The 20,086-nt window shown below is 41.5% G+C and overlaps 1 protein-coding gene across 1 annotated transcript in view; it reads left to right on the top strand.

The window, feature by feature from the left end:
• The first annotated feature begins 248 nt into the window (after window positions 1-248).
• The window catches only part of LOC122810767 (UPF0575 protein C19orf67 homolog), a 358,748-nt gene continuing 338,910 nt past the window's right edge, over window positions 249-20,086 (top strand). The window contains exons 1-2 of the mRNA XM_044082327.1: window positions 249-329; window positions 1,000-1,100. Coding sequence (XP_043938262.1) covers window positions 249-329; window positions 1,000-1,100 — 182 coding nt within the window. The remainder of the gene's footprint in view (window positions 330-999; window positions 1,101-20,086) is intronic.

Genomic DNA, 20,086 nt, shown 5'->3' with positions numbered 1-20,086 from the left:
CAGTTAATTTCCCCATCTTTTTTCCAGAACCCCAAAACAAGGGGGAAAGAAATCTTCATACTCTGGATGTCTACAGACAGCTCAGGTACTGCCTAAACAAAACTCAGTTCTTTACTAAATCTAATCAACTGTTTGTCTCCCATAAAGGTAAGATAAAGGGACAACCAGTGTCAAAGCAAACTCTTTCTTGATGGCTGTCTCATGCTAATTTTTTTTGCTATTCATAACATAACAAGCCACTTTCTGGCATGGCTAGAACCCATTCCACATACGTTTTGGCTTCTTCTGTGGCTTTCTTTAAAGGCTTTGACTCTAGAAGTATTCCAAAGGCAACACTTTGGTCCTCATTACATACTTTTACAAAACACTATAACTTGATTTAGTTTTCAGGTGCAAAACTGGGTTTGCTAGGACTATTCTCCAGGGGCTTCTGGATCATTAATTTACCTCCTCCTCCATTTTTGTTTCTAAACTATAATAATCTAACCAAATAACTGAGGCTACTGGAACAGTAGTCTAATGTTGAACATAGTACAGTTATGTAAGTAAACTTACCATAACAGTAGGTGTTATAATAGGTCACAGTTGCAGTAGCCATCTCCTCCCTCCATCCTCCTTCTCTAGTTGTTTTTTTTTTTTTTGTTTTGCATTGCCAGAGTGTGGATGCATATACCCTTGTGTATATAGTTATTATTGATTTGTGTTTTGTAGCATTTATCCTTTCAGGCTACTGCCTCCCTTCTTGTGGCAAGAAAGCTCTGAAGCTTTTGGCACTGTAACTGCTTTTTATATGGTGTTCTGCTCAAGCCTCCACCAGTTAATAGTGAGTGGAAGGTGCCCTTTAGCCTTTATAAGCTGGCTGGTAGGTCATATCCTTGGCAGGATATAACCCACGTAGTTTAGGTTGCTACAGTAATCCTCTATTAGAATATCTATTGGTATGGTAAATGTACTTACACAACTGTGCTTTCTTTATCTAATTTTGATCTTCTTTCACAGCTTTTGCACCTGTCTCAACTCCTGGTCTTCAATGTGGAGCAGTTGTTGCTGGACTGTAGATCACATGGGATCATTTCCTTAGATGAGACTGATCCTTGCAGGTATGGTTGCACGTGGTAATTGTTTTTCAAAAAGTTTCATTCACTTTTGGTTTTATTTGTGTTTTTTTTTTCAGTGATAGCAGTCCTATCTGAAAATGTTGTACATGGCAAGATTGTAGGAGTAATGAAAGCAGTATGTATAGTGCCGCAAAAAAAAAAAAAAAAAAAATGAGTGGCAGCCATCCATCTCTGCTGAACTGTATACTCATTTTAACAAACTGCACCCTCTCCCCCATTTTTGTGGTGTCTACCACTTTGAATGAAGCTTGTGTTAAACAAACAAAAAAAAAAACAGAATACTATTAGTAGCCAGATGCAAAAAAAAAAAATGAGAAAGAGCTCTGTAGTATTATGATTTCTGTACTCCATATCTTCTTTATGAACAGATTGTGATGGATGCTTTGTTTGTAGTATTATGGCCCTTTGACCTTGAAAGAAAGGTATGTCAGGCACAGTACATACTAGAGAAATTCAGTCATCTGCAGTGTCCCTGAATATGCTTATGCTTTTGTTAATAAATTGGCAAGCTTTTGTCCCAAATGTTGCTTCAGCGATACTGACTTGGATTCAGGAAGAATCTCCTCTCTCAAACTGCAGGATTGTAGTAAAAATTATCATCATGCTATGCTTTGTAACCCCTAATGCACTATGAATAATTAAAAAAAATCACACTAAAATAGACTGGTGTGGCATAAAAGAAGAACCGTGCCCTTTACACCATACTGTTGACACTTCAAATGTAATTCAGAAACATGCATGATTATTCAGCATGAGGATCACTGTTGCAGTAAATCTTATATGATTAGGAAAAAATCAAGCTAGAGATGGATCTCAGTTTTCTGTCCTGAACTTTTCAGCACTTTGATTTCTATAGGGTTGGGTAGCTGTAGTCCTCAGTGATCATCATTAGAGGACAGTTGGTCTGTAAAAGAGTGCATCTCCTATTTCTCTTTTCTACTATGCCACCTAAAGTGAATGGTCACTCTGTCTTGCTTTCACTATTAATTTGTCTTTTTCTACCATACATCTGGGGCAGTGTTAAGCATAAAAATTTGATTACTCTTGTATTCAACAAAGTGCTTTTTTCTTCACTTTTGTGGAGTAATGCTGTTGACATCTCCAAGAAGTACTGACAGAATATGTTGTTGTGGCCAAAGAAAATGTTTCTAAATATTTCAAAGATTACTACCTTAAATGTATGTTTTGTTTAGAAGAGCTGTACAAGGTAGATAGCCATAAGCATTTTGCAAATTGTAATAAGAAAAAGTTTAGCAAATAGATATAGAAATGTATAAACTTTCGTGGAACAAAAAAATTAACAGATCCAATGTTGTCTATTTTTGTCTGCTTCAGCCTTTGCTTAGTTGGATCTGATCAGATCTAACATTGGCACCTTTTTCTAAAGCTGTGGATCAGAGGCTCTGACTCTTCCACTCTCTACCCATAATTCCATTCTCAACAGCAAACTGCCTCAGATCTCATTTCCTGCTGGAACTTTCCGACGTGTTGTAAGGGCTCTGTATTTCATGATATGTGAAAGTCTTTTTCTTCATTCATAGCAGAGATTTCTCCTCCCTAACCCTGTCTATATTTAGCATTAGACTAGTTATTAGAAATAGTAGATAGCATTGTTACTTTTTTTAAATAGGATTATAGGTGTGCTGTGTTGAGTTGTTGATATTGCTTAAGTAGTGAATTAAATAGTTAGATAGTTTTTTTTCTCATACTTAGAGTTAAATGCATGTCCCTCTCTTTAGAAGTAGGTCTGAAATAAATATTTAGATAAATAGAGAATTTTTCTGACAAGTAGCTCTTTAATGTTTCTTAGAATAAGTTTGCACATATGTATTCTTGCTGCTGTTATTATTGTTGTTGGCTTCTACTCTAATGTCAAACAAACCTCAAGGTTTCAAGAAGTACATGTCTTGTGGACATAAAATTCCACCTCAAGACCCACACTCTTTATGCATGTATTGATTGGGCTCTACCTAACTGAAGGCAAATTGTGATATTTCTGCTTCTTTTCTGACTAGGGCCAGTCAAGGTCACAAAGAAAAACTTGTCATAAAAGGTTTGCTCTTCCCTCATTCAGGGGCTTCATCCTTTCATCCATCAATGTCTAGTACTTCAGCTTCTCTGGGTAAGAACATGGATAAGAAAAAGGAAAAAAAGAGAGAGAGAAATAACTTAAAAAAAAAATATATATATATATAATATATATATATATATATATATATATATATATATATATAGAGAGAGAGAGAGAGAGAGAGAAAATAATCCGAAGAGAAGAGAAATTAATAGTCCAGGAAAAGATCTCCATAGGTACTTATGATTTTGAGCAAGTTAGCTTAATCAGCAGCTCAGCTACATCCTTTACTGTCTTGACTCTGATTCGTTTGGATTGAGACGATTCTCAGAGCTGAAGTGTCTGTGTCAGGGCCCCTGTTATGTTTTGGCTCTCAATAACTTGGGTCTGAGGTCAGTTTTAGAGCTGACTCTATTTGGGGCTGGGATTGTTCCTTCATCCTTGGATAGGAAGGATATTGCTTCGGCACTAATCATGGTGTCAGCCTTTGAAGCATTTGAATGGGTTTTGGCTTGGCCAAAGAATCAGGTGTTACCTTCCAGCTCAGATCCATCCCAACTTCTAGTGAATCCTGTGACTTACTCCACTCATTCAGATCAATAGGAACAGTCAGTACCTCTAGGCCTAGAGGATACTCACCACTCGAGTTCCCAGTCTGATTTGGATCTGTTTCCTCAGATTCTCCTGAGACAAGGTCCTAGAAAACAGACTTGCAAATAGAAACACCTAGACTCCTCTCCAGAGTCTGTCACAGAAGATACAGATTTATATGAAAGTAAAGGTTTCCTGAGATCCCCCCTTGAAAAAGTCACCTTTGGTGACAACCTAGAATTGAAGAAACAGTGAGGGGGTTGGTCCACTGAAACTTCCTCACCAGCTGAATATGTGCTCCTCAAGGCCTTTGGTACTGGCTCATCTGTTTCCTGGGTGGTACCACCCACTGATGCTCTTACAGACCTTGTGGCACAGTGGGCATGGAAGGACCCTGATGATGTGGAACCTGTTCCCAAGAAACCAGATTAGATTTGGTAGCTCTGAAAGACAGGAAGCACTAGTGCAAGGATACACCAATAGATGCCATGGTAGTAGTGGCAGCCATGAAAAAAGACCTGTCTTAGGAGAGTTCTTCTGTTTATCTCTATAACGGGGGGTTCAAGACCATTGGACAGGTTTGGACAATAGATGTATGCTTCAGTAACTTTGACACTTAGAATGCTGAACTATCTTGCACATATGACATGTTTTCAGAGGGAGTTGACCAAGAAACCTACCAAGTGTCTCTTAGGTAATTTACCAGCAGACATTCAAAAGACAGTGGACTCCCAATTGCCTACCCTGCAGTCTATTTCTAATATGTCCATGCACCTGATTTCCAATGCAGCTGATTGCACAGCCAGAGCAGCAGTCACCGGCATTACTATATGTCAGTATGCCTGGATACATCTGTGTGATTTTGTGGAAGGCTTTAAGATGTCCTTCATTAATGCCCCATTCGATGGTTCCACTCTTTTTGGACCAAAAGTTAAATTAATGCTTACTAGGAGTGAACAGGATGGCAAAAACCTGTCTGTTGTTGGAGTTAGCTTATCCACACCTCAGAGGACCTTTTTTCTTTACCAAAGGGGACAGTAAAAAATGTGGTTCAGAAAGTCACAGCATTATCACCAAGACACTTGAGGAGACAGGCCTCTATGGGTAGAGGGGGAGGCAACCTGAATGGAAGTCACCCTAGGGGCAGAGATGGACAGCATAAATAGGGTTTTCACTGACTCTTTACTGACAGACCCTATCAGTGATCCTAAAGGGTTACCCAACTGTTGCACTCTGGAGACATTCGGGGGTGCTTATCCTTGCACCCACGAGCCTGAAAAACTATTACAATGGATTTCTAGGTGTTAGTGATAATCATCACAGACTACATCATTCTTTTTTCTTATCATCCAAAGAAGAAATAAAAGATTTCCATTGTTCCAACAAGTCACCCAGTCAGTGGGAATCTGCATCAACAGAGGATCTGATGTTGTCTTTATTGTCCATTGCTCAACTGATAGGTTTCAGATCCGACCTCGGATCTGACTTCAGCCACTTCTAAAGACTTGGATCCATAGCTCAAACTCCTCACCGTACCCATAATCCTCCTTTGTAACAGCATTACCCCAGATCTCATTTGTCACTTCTGAAAATGGACATGGTTTCTGTAGCTCAGGTGCATTTTTGCATAAGTCTGGATATGTTACATTTACATTTGCTCCTTTTTATAACTGTATAGCTTATTTTCTTGTGCTTACATCTTTTCTGGTCCCCCCCCCTATTTAGTGAAAAAAACAAAACAAAAAGAGAGAGAGAGAGAGAGAGAGAGCGACTTTGTTTATTTTCTGTAGTAGGCCTTCTATTCTCAAACTTTCCTCCATTTGCTACCTGTATTTAGGTACTCTAAGAGTTACTATTCTTGGTGATAGCTTTCTTTCCTTTACCATCGATGGTAACCTTTTTTCCTCACCCAATTTTTTCTCCTATATTATTAGATAGTGTCAGACAAGCCAACCAGCTTTAAGAAATGCACCTCCTATGGGCAGAAAATACCAAACTCCGATTCCCACTAGGAGTGTGTCTGTTTTATGGGGACTTCCCATTTGATTATGGACTGTGAAGTATGCACAAGCTTCAACCATTATGTCTTGGTTGAATTCCTCAGCAAAATTTTTTGAAGGGTCTTTTGCCTTCTTCTTTTTCTTTTACAGTATCTTCTACCTCTGCATCTGTGTCTGCTGGACCTCCCCCTTCCAAAAAGCCTCCTGAGAAGGTCAGAGGGGATTCTTTGAGTAAGTGTAAGGAAGGAAGGGAATGATCCCCTTATCATTTCTCTTCCACTATTCTAGGTTCTTCTACACCAGAAAAAATCTCAAAGCTATCAAATCCATCAGGGCCATAGGATCTGACACCATCTAAGACCAAACCACCAACTTACAAGCCTAGCCCATAGAAGTGCCCTGGCATCATGCCGCCTGACGTTAGTTCCCAGTGCCTCTAACAAGTAGAGCCAGTGGAGTGTTCCCCATCAAGCAGAGCAGCTCAATGGCCCTCTTCAAGAGAAATCTTGATGAGGATGGGAAATAGAAAGTTCACCCAGGGGATCACTCCAGTGGCTCTACTTGATAGAGGCACTGGGAACTAATGTCAGGTGGCACAAAGCCAGGGCACTTCTATGGGCTAGGCTTGTAAAGGCTCCAGGGCCATTAGCACAGTACACACCTATGAACCTATTAGAATCCCAAATCTATCTACGTTGGATCCAAAGGCTTGGCCTTCTTCGACTCCAGTTGCATCTCTGATCCAGTCAGCTCTGACATTGTAAGTGCTTGAAGGATCTTGCAGCCAAAGTGTCAGCACTGAATCGGGGGTTAGGGTTGACTCCAATGCCCTTAGAGCCATCTCTTCCTCTTTGAGCCTCAGTGCTGGACAGTTCAGCTCTGACTTCCACCACAAGGCAGAGCCATGGTGATGTTTTGAACTGTCCTGGGTAGCTGTCTTCTGCTCCTGCCAGGGCAATTCTTGTCTTTCCTATGTCTTCAGCCTTCAAGCTAGTAGAGTTTTATCCACCTTTGTGGATAAGACATGCTTACTCCTTCGGGCCCACCCACTTCACAACTGTCTGCTGTGGTCTTGGATCCTATACATCCTGTCACACTGGGGCAGCTGGTCCATACAACACTTGAGACAGTCCTCATTCAGGGCTCACCTCACACTTCTGAGTCCTCTCTGGAACATCCCACTGGAGAGCCCCCTTGGAAGCATACATACAATAGGAGGCACTTAGATTCCCCACAGGAATTCCTCACTGAAGACACTGACTTTGATGAGGGGAAAGGGTTCTCCAGGTCACTCCTTGGATGCCTCATTCAATGAAATATTCAAGCTTGTGAGATAGAAAGGTGGTTGGTCTTCTGGTTCCCCTTTTCAAGAAGTATTAGTGCTTCTTGAGGCTTTCAGAGCTGGCTAAGCCCTGCTTGGGTCCATGTCCTGGATAGTCCTCTCAGTGGACAAGATGGTAAGCCTCATCTCCAACTGGACATGGAAGGATCCAGATTTCATGGAGCCAATTCCCAAATGACCGGATAAATATTTAGTTGCACCAAAGGATCAGTCCCACTGGAGCAAGAGTCCCCTGTCAATGCTATGATGGTAGCTGTGGCCACCAAGAAAGAACTTGCTGAGCAAAGTTCTACTTTCTGTCCCCCAAAAGAGAGTTGTATGCATCAGTGACCTTTGCCCTTAGGTCAGTGAATTAATTGGCACATGTAAAAAGGTTTCACAGGGACTTGATCAAAGGGTTTTCCAAAGCCCTGCCTGGGTCCATGTCTGCAGAAAGCAAGAAGACTGTTTCTGTGCAATTAGCCACCTTGCAGTCCCTACTGAATGTTTGTATGAGGCTTATTGCACATGCCTTAGAAGGTGCTTCACGAGCTGTGGGTTCAGGAATAACCATGAGCCAGCACACCTGAATACACCTCTGTGACTTTCTAAGCCTTTCAAGTCATCCTTCATCAATGCTCCCTTTGATGGATCTATCTCATTTGGTCCCAAGGTTAAAAAAACCCTGTCCAGGAGTAAACAAGATGGGTGGACCTTATCTTCTGTAGGAATCCATTTTTTTATGCCTCAAAGAACCTTTTTCTGAAATCAGAAATGTGGCAGAAAAATGTGGTACTGGAAGTCACAAGGTTCTTCCCACAACTCTTATGGGGACAGATCCCCCCCAAGGCAGAATGGGAAACTCTAATAATAGACAACACCCATGTAGCAGAGTGGGCCCACAAAATCAGGGTTTCAGAGCTCCTTTTTCTGAGAAACCCTATCAGTGCCACTGAAGGGTTGCCTAACTGCTGTACTCTGGAGGCAGTTGGGGGTCACTTATCCTTGCATCTACAAATCTGGACAGCTATCACAAAAGACAATTTGGTGCAGAGGATTATCATCAGAGGATGTTACATACCCTTTTCCCTTCAGCCCCCCAATCATTCAAAAAAACTCCCAGAGGTTCCACCCAGTCAGAGAAAAGTAACAGCCATAGAAATTCAAAAACTGCTTGAAAAAAGTCATCTAATTGGTTCCCCCAGACCAACAAGGATTCAGAACTTATTCAAGGTTCTTTCTAGTGCCAAAGAAAATCAGGGACATGAGACCCACCCTGGATCTCAGCAGATTAAACCAATATGTCAAACACTCCAAGTTCCAAATGGTCACTTTTCAGTCCATTCTGCTACTTCTGCACAAGGACAATTGGATGTGCTTGACAGATATCCGGGATCCATACTATCACATAAAAATAGATAGGCAGTCCTGGAGATTCCTTCACCTCTGACTGGGAACCAGTCATTATCAATTCAGATCTCTGCCCTTTTGTATCAACACAGCCCCCAGGATGTACACCAAGTGCATGGCAGTGGTCACAGCTCACTTGACACTGCTAGGATTCTGAATGTTTTTATATCTGGATGACTGGCTCTTCTCTGCTCCCACCAAGAATCTTCTGATTCAAGTTAGGGACTACTTTCTTGAGCTATGTTTTTAATGGGCATTATAGTGAACTATGCCAAATCTTAACTCTCCCCCACTCAAGTCCTGGAGTTCATTGGTGCTTGTTTGAACATGGTTATGCAAATAACAAGTCTCTCTCAATCATGGATAAACACATTAAGCGACCAAGTGTCCCATTTACTACCTCATTTTTCCCCACCAGCCAAGTTGAGTTTCCAACTTCTAGGATCCATGGCAGCTTCCATAACTGTAATACAAATAGCAAGAGATTACACAGGAATACTTCAGTGGACACAGACAGTGCAGTGGTCTATCAGAAATCATATTTTCTCTCCTCTAATACATTATCATTATCATCATCATCAACCTATTTTTTCCCATTTTCTACATGGGGTTGGGGTGTCATGCAAACTGTCTCCATCTCCCTCGATTCAATGCCACACTCCTGTCTTCTTAAACACTCATGCCTGACTGTCACAGATCTCCTTTCACACAATCCATCCACCTCTTTGCTGGATGCCCTTGTTTCCTCTTACCCTCTTCCAGTCTGTCCCAAAACTTCTTCACCAAATTGTCTTCTGCTTTCCTGCACATGTGGCTAAACCACTGTAATCTGTTTTCTTTGATCTTTTCTGCAGTTGGAGCTATTTTGGCCTCTGCACTTATGTCCTCATTTCTTAATCTGTCCCAAAGTGTGCACCTACCAACCATCTCAAGTACTTCATTTCCATCACCTCTAGCTTCCTCATCTGATCTGCCTTTACTGCTCAGGTTTCTATACCATACATTAGTACTGGTTGCACCACTGTATTGTTCACCTTACTTTTCAGCTTCTTTGGCATTCTTCTGTGATGCATTATACCTGACACTCTATGCCAGTTGGCTGCAGCCCCTCTGATTCTAATTTTGATGTCTTCATTTAGACTTTCCTTCTCCTCAATCACCCATCCCAGATACTTGAAGCTGTTAACCTGTTCCACTATCTTCCCCTCTATCTCACTTCCCATCTTCTTCAGGTTTCCCCAATTTGCTAACATTACCACTATCTTATCTGGGTCTATGTTACATGATCAAAACCTTAGGTTATTGAATACCTAAAGGTTGATCACTAAATGTCGAACTGTAAAATCACAAATGGCCATTTCCACACAGGGAAACAATGCCATTAGCCAAACTAAAAAAAAAAATTGTAAACAGAAATCAAGTGGGGGTCTTTGCCCCACACCATCCAATGTGAGAGGCTGTGTCCTCCACACCCCCCTAACTAAATATACCAACTCTGAGATCGCTCTACATTGTAAAAAGGGGAAAATCTGCATAACAGCTAAATGACTTGTTTCCCTGTGTGGAAACGGATGTTCGTGATTTTCACAGTTCGATATTTAGTGATCGACCTTTAGGCATTCAATAACCTACGGTTTTGATCATGTAATATGGACCCAACTTATCTGTACTTAGTTTCATCCCATGTGCCTTCAGTTTTGCATTCTATTCTCCCATCCTTTTCTGAAGTTGTTGCTCAGAGTCTGCCTGTAATGCTACATCATCTGCATGTAATAGCTTTGTTGATCTCTCCCCTCTGACCTGTTTGCTAATGTAATCCATCATCAGAATGAAAAGCAGTGGGCTGAGAACTGAACTCTGTTGTACACCCACTCCCACTGGGAGCCCCTCTCTGAGACAGAACACTGTTTGTACTTGAGTCATTGGATCTTTGTACATAGCCTGCACTAATTATGCCAATGTTTCTGGGACTTCAAACCACTGCATTACTGCCCAAATCAGCTTTCTTGGAACCTTGTCATATGCTTTCTCCAGGTCTAGGAATGCCCAGTTGGACTGTTCCACCATCTTTAGTTTCTTCTCAACTATCTGTCTCACTGTAAACCCTGGATTAGTTGTGCTGCAGCCTGATCTGAATCTGAACTGCTCATTTCCCATCTTACTTTCTTCTATTGTTCATATCCATTTATCAATCACCCTATCCAGAGCTTTCATGCAATGTGACATGAGTTTGATACCTCTGTACTGCCTACAGTTGTGAATATCCCTTTTGGTCTTGTATAATGGCACAAGTATGCTTATCATCCAGTCATTTGAGATATGCCTTTCTCACCACACTGCCATGAGACATTTCTCCCCTATGTCACCCAGCATCTTAATCATATCTGCTGTGACCTCATCTGAGCCTGCTGCTTTCCCTAACTTCATTGTCCTTAATACTATTCTTATTTCTTCTAGGGTGGGCTCCTCTTCTTCTCATATTGTAGACTAAGTCTGGGGCAGTACAGCTTCACTGGAGTTTTCTTCATTCTGAAGCTGCTGGAAGTACTCCATCCATCTGCCTTTGATGTCCTATGGACTGGTGAGCAGGTTGTTGCTGGCATCCCTTATGAAGGGTGTCTGTCTTCTTTATCTTTCTGTCTTTGCCTTTCAAGCATATCTAGTTTCTTGTGCCACTGAGTCTCTTTCCAGAAGCTGGTAGAGTGCCTCTCTGAATACCTGTTCTTTGCTATTGCAACTCCTTTCTTTGCCTCTCTGTTAGCCAGCCAGTATACCTTCCTAGCCTGGCCTGTCTTTTTTATCTCTCAATTTTTCCTGTATTCCTTCTTTCTTTTGATGACCTCCTGGACTTCGGCATTCCATCACCAGCTATCCTAATGTACCTTATTTCCATTCCTGGCTCAGCCACATATCTGTTCTGTAGTCCTCACAGTGTTATGAGTTGCTGCCATTTTTCTTCAATCCACCTATTTTCTCCTTTTTGGGGGGTACTAGATCTCCAAATAATTTCTTGTACTGTTGTACTTTCTCTCCACTCAACTTCCAGGTCTTCAGCCGGGTCACTGTTGACCTTAGAGCCTTCTCTGGGGATGACTTTGCAATCACTGATGCTACCTCAGTGATTTTTCCATACTAGGAGGAAGTTGGCCACTTTTGTATGTGATCTGCCACTATCAAGCCATTTGCCAGACAGACATCTAGACTTGCCTCCTCTCCTTCTTTATTCTTTTTGTCCCAGCCATCCTAGAATTCATAAACTCAAATGCTATGGAACGACTTGTTACCACTCCCACAAGAGGGGAAAACATACTAGACCTGATCATCACCAACATGGGGACTCTATGCTCCACACCAGAAGTGTATCCCTCACTGGTAAGATCAGACCATAAACTGATCTCACTGGATATTCACATCCCGACCCCACCCCCTGCCCAGAAAACCACAGTGAAAAACTTCTCTAAAGCAAATTTCACACTCCTCAAAACCGAGGTGGAATCCTTCAAAGCCCCCGGGCCTGTGGAAAATACGGCCCAGACCACAGAATCCTTTATAAATGCATTCTATGAACACCTTCAGGAATGCATGGATCATGCAATCCCAAATAAAACCAAGACCCAATCCTCCAAAGGCAGGCGTCCTGTCTGGTGGACCCCAGCCATAAACAAACTATACAATAGAAGGAGGAAGCTGCTACATGATAGAGCAAAATCCCAAAAAAGGAAGGCATCTCTGATCAGTATTAGCAAAAACTAAGGGCACTCATAAAATCGTCTAAGGCCAGCTTCGAGAGAAAAATTGCACAGGACACTAAGGATAATCACAAGGCTTTCTTTAGTTATGTTAGGAACCTGGGTGGGAATTCCCAGATATGCTCAGAATTAGTCCAAAATGACAAAAATACACTGAACCCACAGACATTGCCAACATCCTAGCTGACAGGTTCAGCACAAACCCCCACCAAAAGGGCAAATATCTTTCCCAGCAGAGTGCTGCCCCCCTGACATCTCAGATGCTCAGATAAGAGCTGCCCTCTCCAAAGCAAAAAACACAGCATCAATGGGACTAGATGGTGTCCTGGGCCTACATGAACTCCAAGAAGAGCTAAACCCAAACATAAAACTACTGTTCAATCTCAGCCTTACTACAGGATATGTACCCAAAGAGACAGCAACAGTGGTCCCTCTCCACAAAGGTGGTGCCTCAACAGACCCTGGAAACTATCGCCCCATAAGCCTCACTAGCTTGGTCTGCAAAGCTATGGAAAGGATCATCATGGACCTCATAAATAAAGATATTGGGGACCTACAGACACTGGATCCTACCCAGTTCGGCTTTGTTAAGGGCAGATCCTGCCTCTTAAACCTGGTCAACTTCTTTGAAACAGTCACCAAGGCCATTGAAGGGAAGGTGGTCCACACAGCCTACCTGGACCTCACAAAAGCCTTGATACAATACCTCACCATTATAGATAAGCTCACCAGCTTAAATATAAACCTCTATGTCACTAGATGGGTTGCACACTGGCTCAAGGACAGAACCCACATGGTTAGAATTGCTGGAGCCATGTCAGACTCCAAACCAGTTACAAGTGGCGTCCCACAAGGCTCAGTCCTGGGACCTCTCTTGTTCGGTATATATTTCTCGGAGGTACAGGCCAACACAGAAGGACTGTGGCTGACCAAGTTCACAGATGACTGCAAACTGGGTTCCATAATCGACTCTCCAGCCGACACAAGCATCCTCCAAAAGGGCCTCATAGAAACAGACAACTGGTGCCAGAGCCATGGTCTCAAGCTAAATGCCAAAAAGTGTATAGTCATCCCCTTTGGCAAAAACAAAGTGCCCACAAATTACCACATAGTTGGTAATCCATTAAGTACAGAAGAAGTAATTAGGGACCTGGGGACCCAAGTTGATAGCAATCTATCATTTGACAACCACGTGGCCAAAGTGGTTAGAAAAACATTTTATATAGCCCACCTAATCATGAAGAGATTCACATCTAGATTAGGGGAGGTCATCGTGCCTCTTTACTCATCCGTCATCAGGCCCATAATCGAGTAAAATGCCCCTTTTGGGATGTACCTTACCAAACACCTGCAGCAACTGGAAAGACCCCAAAAGTACCTCACCAAGAGGATCAAAGGGCTCAAACAGATGCCATATTCTGCCTGGTTAAAGAAACTCCAGCTCTACTAAGTGGCATACCGCCTGCTCAGAGGCGACCTGTGCCTGACGTATAAAGCAATGTCCAACCCGGAATTAAAGGACATGCTGCACCTCAAAAAATCCAAATCCCATTGATCTACACGCTCGAGAGACTTGAACCTCAGCACTGAAATAAATAGGACATGCTGGAGGGACAGATTCATAACCCAGAGGCTCCCTTCACTCTGGAATAAAATCCCAGTCCAGGTTAGGCAGAGTCCCTCATTGACTCTCTTCAAGAGGAATCTTGATGAGTGGATGGGAGATCGTAGTTTACCCAGGGTATCACTTCTGTGTCACTGTTAGACAGAGGCACAGTATACTAACCTCGAAAAAGGGCATAGCAAAATTAATTTAAAATGGGTGGCGAAAGCCAAACATACTCTGGCTAGGCTTATAAATGCCCTAGGGCAGATAGCCTCGTATGAACCTATGAACCTATGTGGACCCAGGCAGTCCTCATATCCTATTCTGTCTGTCTGTCCTAATATGTGCATTCACGTCAACTATTATGAACACCAATTTATGTTATCCTGCTTTATGTAGTAGGTCCTACAGAATGCCTGAATGTACTCTTCTCTTCACTGTCACAATTCTGCTGTGGGGCATAGGCTGAGATTATGAATACTGCTCTATCATTAGGCTGGAGTCTGATTGCCATGAGTCTGTCCCTAATTCTGTTGACATCCCTCACTGCCTTCTGTCTCATCACAATTCCCACACTATTTCTAGCCTGTACTCATCTTGAGTAGTAGACTCTGTATCACAAGCTGAGTGGCTTTGCTGCACTGCCCTTCTATCTTGTTTCTTGAATACATGGGATGTCCAGCCTCCTCCTTACCATCATGTCATCTACTTCCAAGCTCCATCCTGCAAGTGAACCTAAATTAAGTGTAGCAATTCCTAGTTCATGTTTGGCAGGCTGATTGGATTTATGTCCAGCTATTACTCAACACAGTAACCCAGGCTAGGCAACTGGACATTGGCCGGCCAGTAGCTTATTGACCAAGGGCTGCTGGGCTTTATGGCAGGCATGCATGTCCCATCATGCATGGGTCCCTGGTGTAGGTCAGAAAAGGCCGTTCCTCAACCCACTTATCATTGGCAAATACCCATTTCCATTTGGCAACAATAGTCAACATGACCGAATCACCTAGAGCCATAATTTACACTGTTGAGTGGCCAGCCATGCTCTGGCATACAGTCTGTGATCTGTGTTCTATTTTAAGGATACTGTACACCACAGTAGATGTCCAAAGACATTGATCTATATAATGCTTCCCTTTATAGAGCACCATATAGAGTCTGTGCTGCTGCCCATAGTTCTATTCATTGGTGAGTTTGAGATGGAAACAAATGGTGGGAGGAACCCCACAGATTCACAGGGAGAACATAACTCCAGACAGGCATTGGCCAGAGGTCAAGCTCGAATCTTGTGTGTTGTACATGGGAAGCAAAGACCTTAACTATTAGTGCATCATCATAGGTTGGGAGGATGGCTTAATGGCTAAGGTATTTGCCTTACAAACACAAGGTGCAGGGTTTGAGTCTCACAAGGGATAATTGGCTAAGCTTAAAATGGCTCACAAAGGCAGTTAGCTTAGTACTAACCTACGATGTACCTATGATGATGTACCCTATATGTTGAGAAGTGATGACAGTTTGGCAGTGGGTGATATCTTCCAACCGCTTTATCTTGGGAATGTACATTCTGAGGTAGTCCAACATACTAGCAGGCAAATTGAACAGGTCCATATTAGTACCTCACAAGTGGTCTCTCAATCCTGTGGTGGCAGAAATGATTTTTCTGTCAGTGAAATCAACCATGCTGTCATCTCTTTGCCTCCCCACTCAACTCCAAGTGCAGCAGATACTTTGCCTTAATCCCCTCAGAAGTGGAGTCACTGAGAAACTCTCTTGTCCACAGTTTAGTCCCTGAGACTTCTATATTATTTTCCTCCTGTTCTACTGACCCCAGAATTCTTTCAGATAGCATCATACCAGAAGTGCGAAGTAATCCTCATTGCTCCTTTCAGGAATCGACAAGTGTGGTTCTCCTTACTGTGGCCTCATCTTGTACATCCTGTTAGGTGTTAGACCCGATCTAAGATCATTTCTCTTACCCATCAGGAATGAATCATCCAGACATTCAGATCCCCAAACTGACCACATGGCTTCTCCTCTTCCAATGATGGCTATACAGTCCAAGTTTTCATCCCCAGTTAGATGCATCGTTATATCTTCTCAGAAAGATTCTACTAGAAAGGTATATAAGAGTAAATGGAAAAGATTCTCCCTTTGGGAGGCACAGAGACAAATTCATCCTTTTTCAGCACCCATTTCAGCTGTTCTTGATTTTCTTGCTTCCATTTTTAACGGTGGTGCCAGTTATTCAACTGTGAAAATTCAGCTTGCAGCTATCTCAGATTTTCATATAGGACATGACCAGTCTTCTTTGGCTTCATATAGATTGTGTACTGACTTTCTAAAAGGTACCATCTTACTTTAACCTCCCATTAAAGATCCTAATCCACCATGGGATCTGAATATTTTCCTACAAGCCTTGACTCAGTCTCCTTTTGAACCAGTGGCCAAGGTAAATTTAAAATGTTTATCATGGATTTAAGCCTTTATAGGTGGATGACGTCAGATCCGAAGTCAGCTGAGCTCTGAGACTCATCAGTTGAGGAAGGATGAAAACAGACAACACAGATGCATAGTTATAGTGAGTTCATAACTTTTATTTTCCAAGTTGATAGAAAAAAAAATTCATCCAACAGGTGCCCAGATTCCAGTTAGGATCTTTAGTCTATTTCAGGTTGTTTTTTATTCTAAAGAAGACATGGGACTGCAGGCTGATTTTAGACTTCAGCCATCTCAGTGGTAGTAGCTCATCTTTGACTCCAAGGGATCTAGGTGTTCCCATACCTATATGACTGGCTCCTTATTACTACTTCCAGGTATCTTCTGATTTAGCACTGTGGCCTGTTGCTTCACATTGTATAGCTAGTGGGGATCACAGTAATTCAGTCCAAAAGATAACTCACTCACTCACTCAGCAAATAGAACTCTTTCAGAAAGGGTCCAGTCTTCCCATTATCAAGGTATAGAGGGCTGCCATAAGAAATTTTCACATACGGCATACTGATGCTTCTATAGCTTCTGTTAAAATCTCCAAAGCCTTCCTTAAGGGTTTGTTCTTACTCAGGCCCCCACCCAGAGATCCAGTTCCCCATGAAACATCACAAGTATGTTTCAAGCCTTGACCTACAAAGTCTTCAGACCAGTAGCTTCAGTAGACTTTAAATATGTCTCATGGAAATCCATTCTTTGTGTTGCAATTACATCTGCTAGATGGATTTCTGAATTACGAACACATTCTCTTGCAAACCACCATATTTGTTTTTTCATAAAGACAATATGGCCTTGAGAACTAATTTTTCTTTCCTACCAAAGATGAAGACTGAAGTAAATCTGAATTTGTCAGTTGATTTGCCCATCTTTTTTCCCACATTCTCAAACAAAGGGGAATATATACTATACACAATAGAGGTTTATAGACAGCTCAGATTCTATTTACATCAAACCAAGGATATCAGAAAGTCAGATCATCTATTTGTATCCTTTTCTAAAGCAAAATTGGGAAAAGACATATGAAGTCACACTTTCCAAATGGCTGTCAGAATGCATTTCTTTTATTTATAATAACTGAGGTTTTACACTTACATACAAAGCTGAACACTCATTCTGCAAGAGCAGTAGCTACTTCTACAGAATTCATGAAGAGTTCCCATTGATGACATTTGTACAGCAGCAACATGGTCCATGGTCCATAGTTTTTTATCTCATTACATATTGGATGTGCAGTCCATGTCATGTTCTTCTTTTGGTTCCCCAGTCCACAGTAATATCCTTCATTGATGCTGCCAAGGTGTTCTGCAGCTTGGGGATGTGTCCCAAAGGGTGAATCAGATGAAGATAGCATCAGATGCAAAAGTTATGTACCTTCCATAACAACAGAAAATGTAAATACAAACCTTCATGATCTACGATATGCACATGCTACTGTTCCTATTTTTAATTTCCTTACGTACTCTATTGATATTCATAATTTATGATATGTTGATGCTACTGTCCTATTTCTCTACTTCTGATGTACTATATTAATATTTTAAAGTTTTGATGTGCCAAATTAATGTTTTGAAGTTTTGTACTAATATAATATGCAGTTTGTCACTGGAGCTTTTCTGCCAGGGGCTCCACTGAAAAAGGATATATGTCCAGCTGGACTTTCCCGGTAAACAAATGTAAAATAAATAAAAGTACATAAATATATCTGTGTTGTCTCATTTTTGTTTGGTTCAACATCCCCTCCAGTATCGTCACTGACAGCTTCTCGTGACTGGACAAACCTCACCTAAGACCCTGTCTTTAAAAATGTCTATTTTGTACCTCACTGTGGTGTTGATATGGTCCCTGCGACATCTAGAGATTTTTCAGTCATCGGATAGATATAATATTTAGGGGTAAGTCAGCAAACTTGATCTAAGGTACTTTAGTGGAGAAGAAGGAATTATGGGTAGGGGAGGAGTCAAAGCCTCAGATCCGCAGCTTTAGAAAAAGGTGCCAGGGTGGGATCCAAACTAACAGGATGAAAATGAGAGACCATGAATCTGTCTTTATGGTAATTAACATACCTTTTGTATCTTTTTCCTGCTACTTCTTCTTTTCCTTCCCTTCTCCTATAATGTCTTATAAAAAGTAGAAGAAAGCATTTAAGCTTTTAATGGAAGTAGAGGGAAACAAGGATGTTTTTTCTTGGAGAAGACTATTACAATTGTGGATTCCATCTATACTAGATTTGTCATGCAGCATTTTTCAATACATGAGAAAAGTAATCTTGCTCAGCTGAGTGTTCCACTTTCTGTGTGACTTCTGGGGTTAATTTTTTTCATATCAAAAAATTACACTTGCTCTGTTTCTCCTGTCCTATTACCCATAGTCTCAAGAAAAAGTCCTAGAAGGAGAGGTAGATATTGATCATATTTATAACTAATGTACTAAATGCAAAAGTCAGCCAGAGGACCTCTTCCATGCACCAAAACCCCCAGTCAGCTTGAGCTGACCTGTCTAAAAATACAGGTTTGGGCACCAAGTCCTTCAGAGCTTTCCTACGGCCAAAAAGTATACTCCTCTGAGGCTTTCAAAGATCAAAGGTCTGCTTCTGCTGTTCTTTTGCTGAACAGATTAGTTCCCTTTGGGCGAAAAACTTTCCATTTAAAAAAAAATATTTGTTCAAATAACATTTTCCTGCTTAGGAAAGTTATTTTAAAGCTAGGCATTTGTGTTTTAATGGACTGTCACGAGACCGTATTGTCCTTTTAAATGAGAGCTCTTTTTTCCTGCCAGTTTAAAAGTTGTTTAAAGTAATAGAAAACCATTTTCTTCTGTGGAGAAATTGTCTTTAATTTATATTGTGGGGCTGGCAAAGTATTTTAACTGCTTTCAACTGTATTTTTATGTGAAAAGAGTGACTTAAAGACTTTTAAGTTTTACTGGCTGCTTGTTTTCCCCAGGAAAGAGGCACTGTTTTCAGCTTGACCATGGAACAAACTACTGGATCCACTGCTGGTCCTTCTTCCAGCCATAAAAAGAAAAAAAAAATAAGCAAACAGCCTTTTCCACCACAGCAGGCTAGAAATGTGCCTTAGCCACAGTGGGTGACTCTGCTGTGGCCATTAGTTGTACCTTAGACCACTAATCTTTTACCTTGTTTCCCTGTGGTGTAGCACCTACAGCCAGTATGGACCAGGGTTAGTTACATCCCCTACAGCTATTCAGATCCCCTTGGTGGGCAAGGGAGAGCTAATTTTGTTGATTTTAGGAGAGTAAACTGCAAAGACTACCCTGTTTTGTCAGAATTTTGTGCCCATCTCTCGGGCAGCTGCTGCTGCCATTAATATCACTTTTAGTCACATTTTTCCTGTCAAAAAAGAAAAAGAAAACTAAACATATATTTACCCCTCCTCAAAGTTTCTTAAACAGGAGTATTTTACTGGGTCTGGCTCAGGGTTTAATTCAGGCGATTGATCCTTATTGTAAAGTAGTTTCTGGTTAAAGAAAGAGGGATTCCTTGTTTCCTGAAGAGATTCAATATTCTGAATCTGGACAGGAAGATGAAGGGACAGATACAGGGTTTTCTCCTCAGATTTCAGATTCAGAAGAGAGCTCAGTTCCTGATTCTCCCCGTAGGTGTTTCTATATCTCTGAGACTATTTCCATAATGTGCCATTTTTTTCAGTGGGAGAACACTGAGGTTTCATAGGTCCTTAAGAAAATTCTATGAACTGCTACTGAAGGAATTTCC

The sequence above is a fragment of the Protopterus annectens genome, chromosome 9.part0 (assembly GCF_019279795.1).
Source record: "Protopterus annectens isolate FY-2018-M chromosome 9.part0, PAN1.0, whole genome shotgun sequence".
Classification (NCBI taxonomy): domain Eukaryota; kingdom Metazoa; phylum Chordata; order Ceratodontiformes; family Protopteridae; genus Protopterus; species Protopterus annectens.
This window is presented reverse-complemented; position numbering and strand designations above follow the sequence as displayed.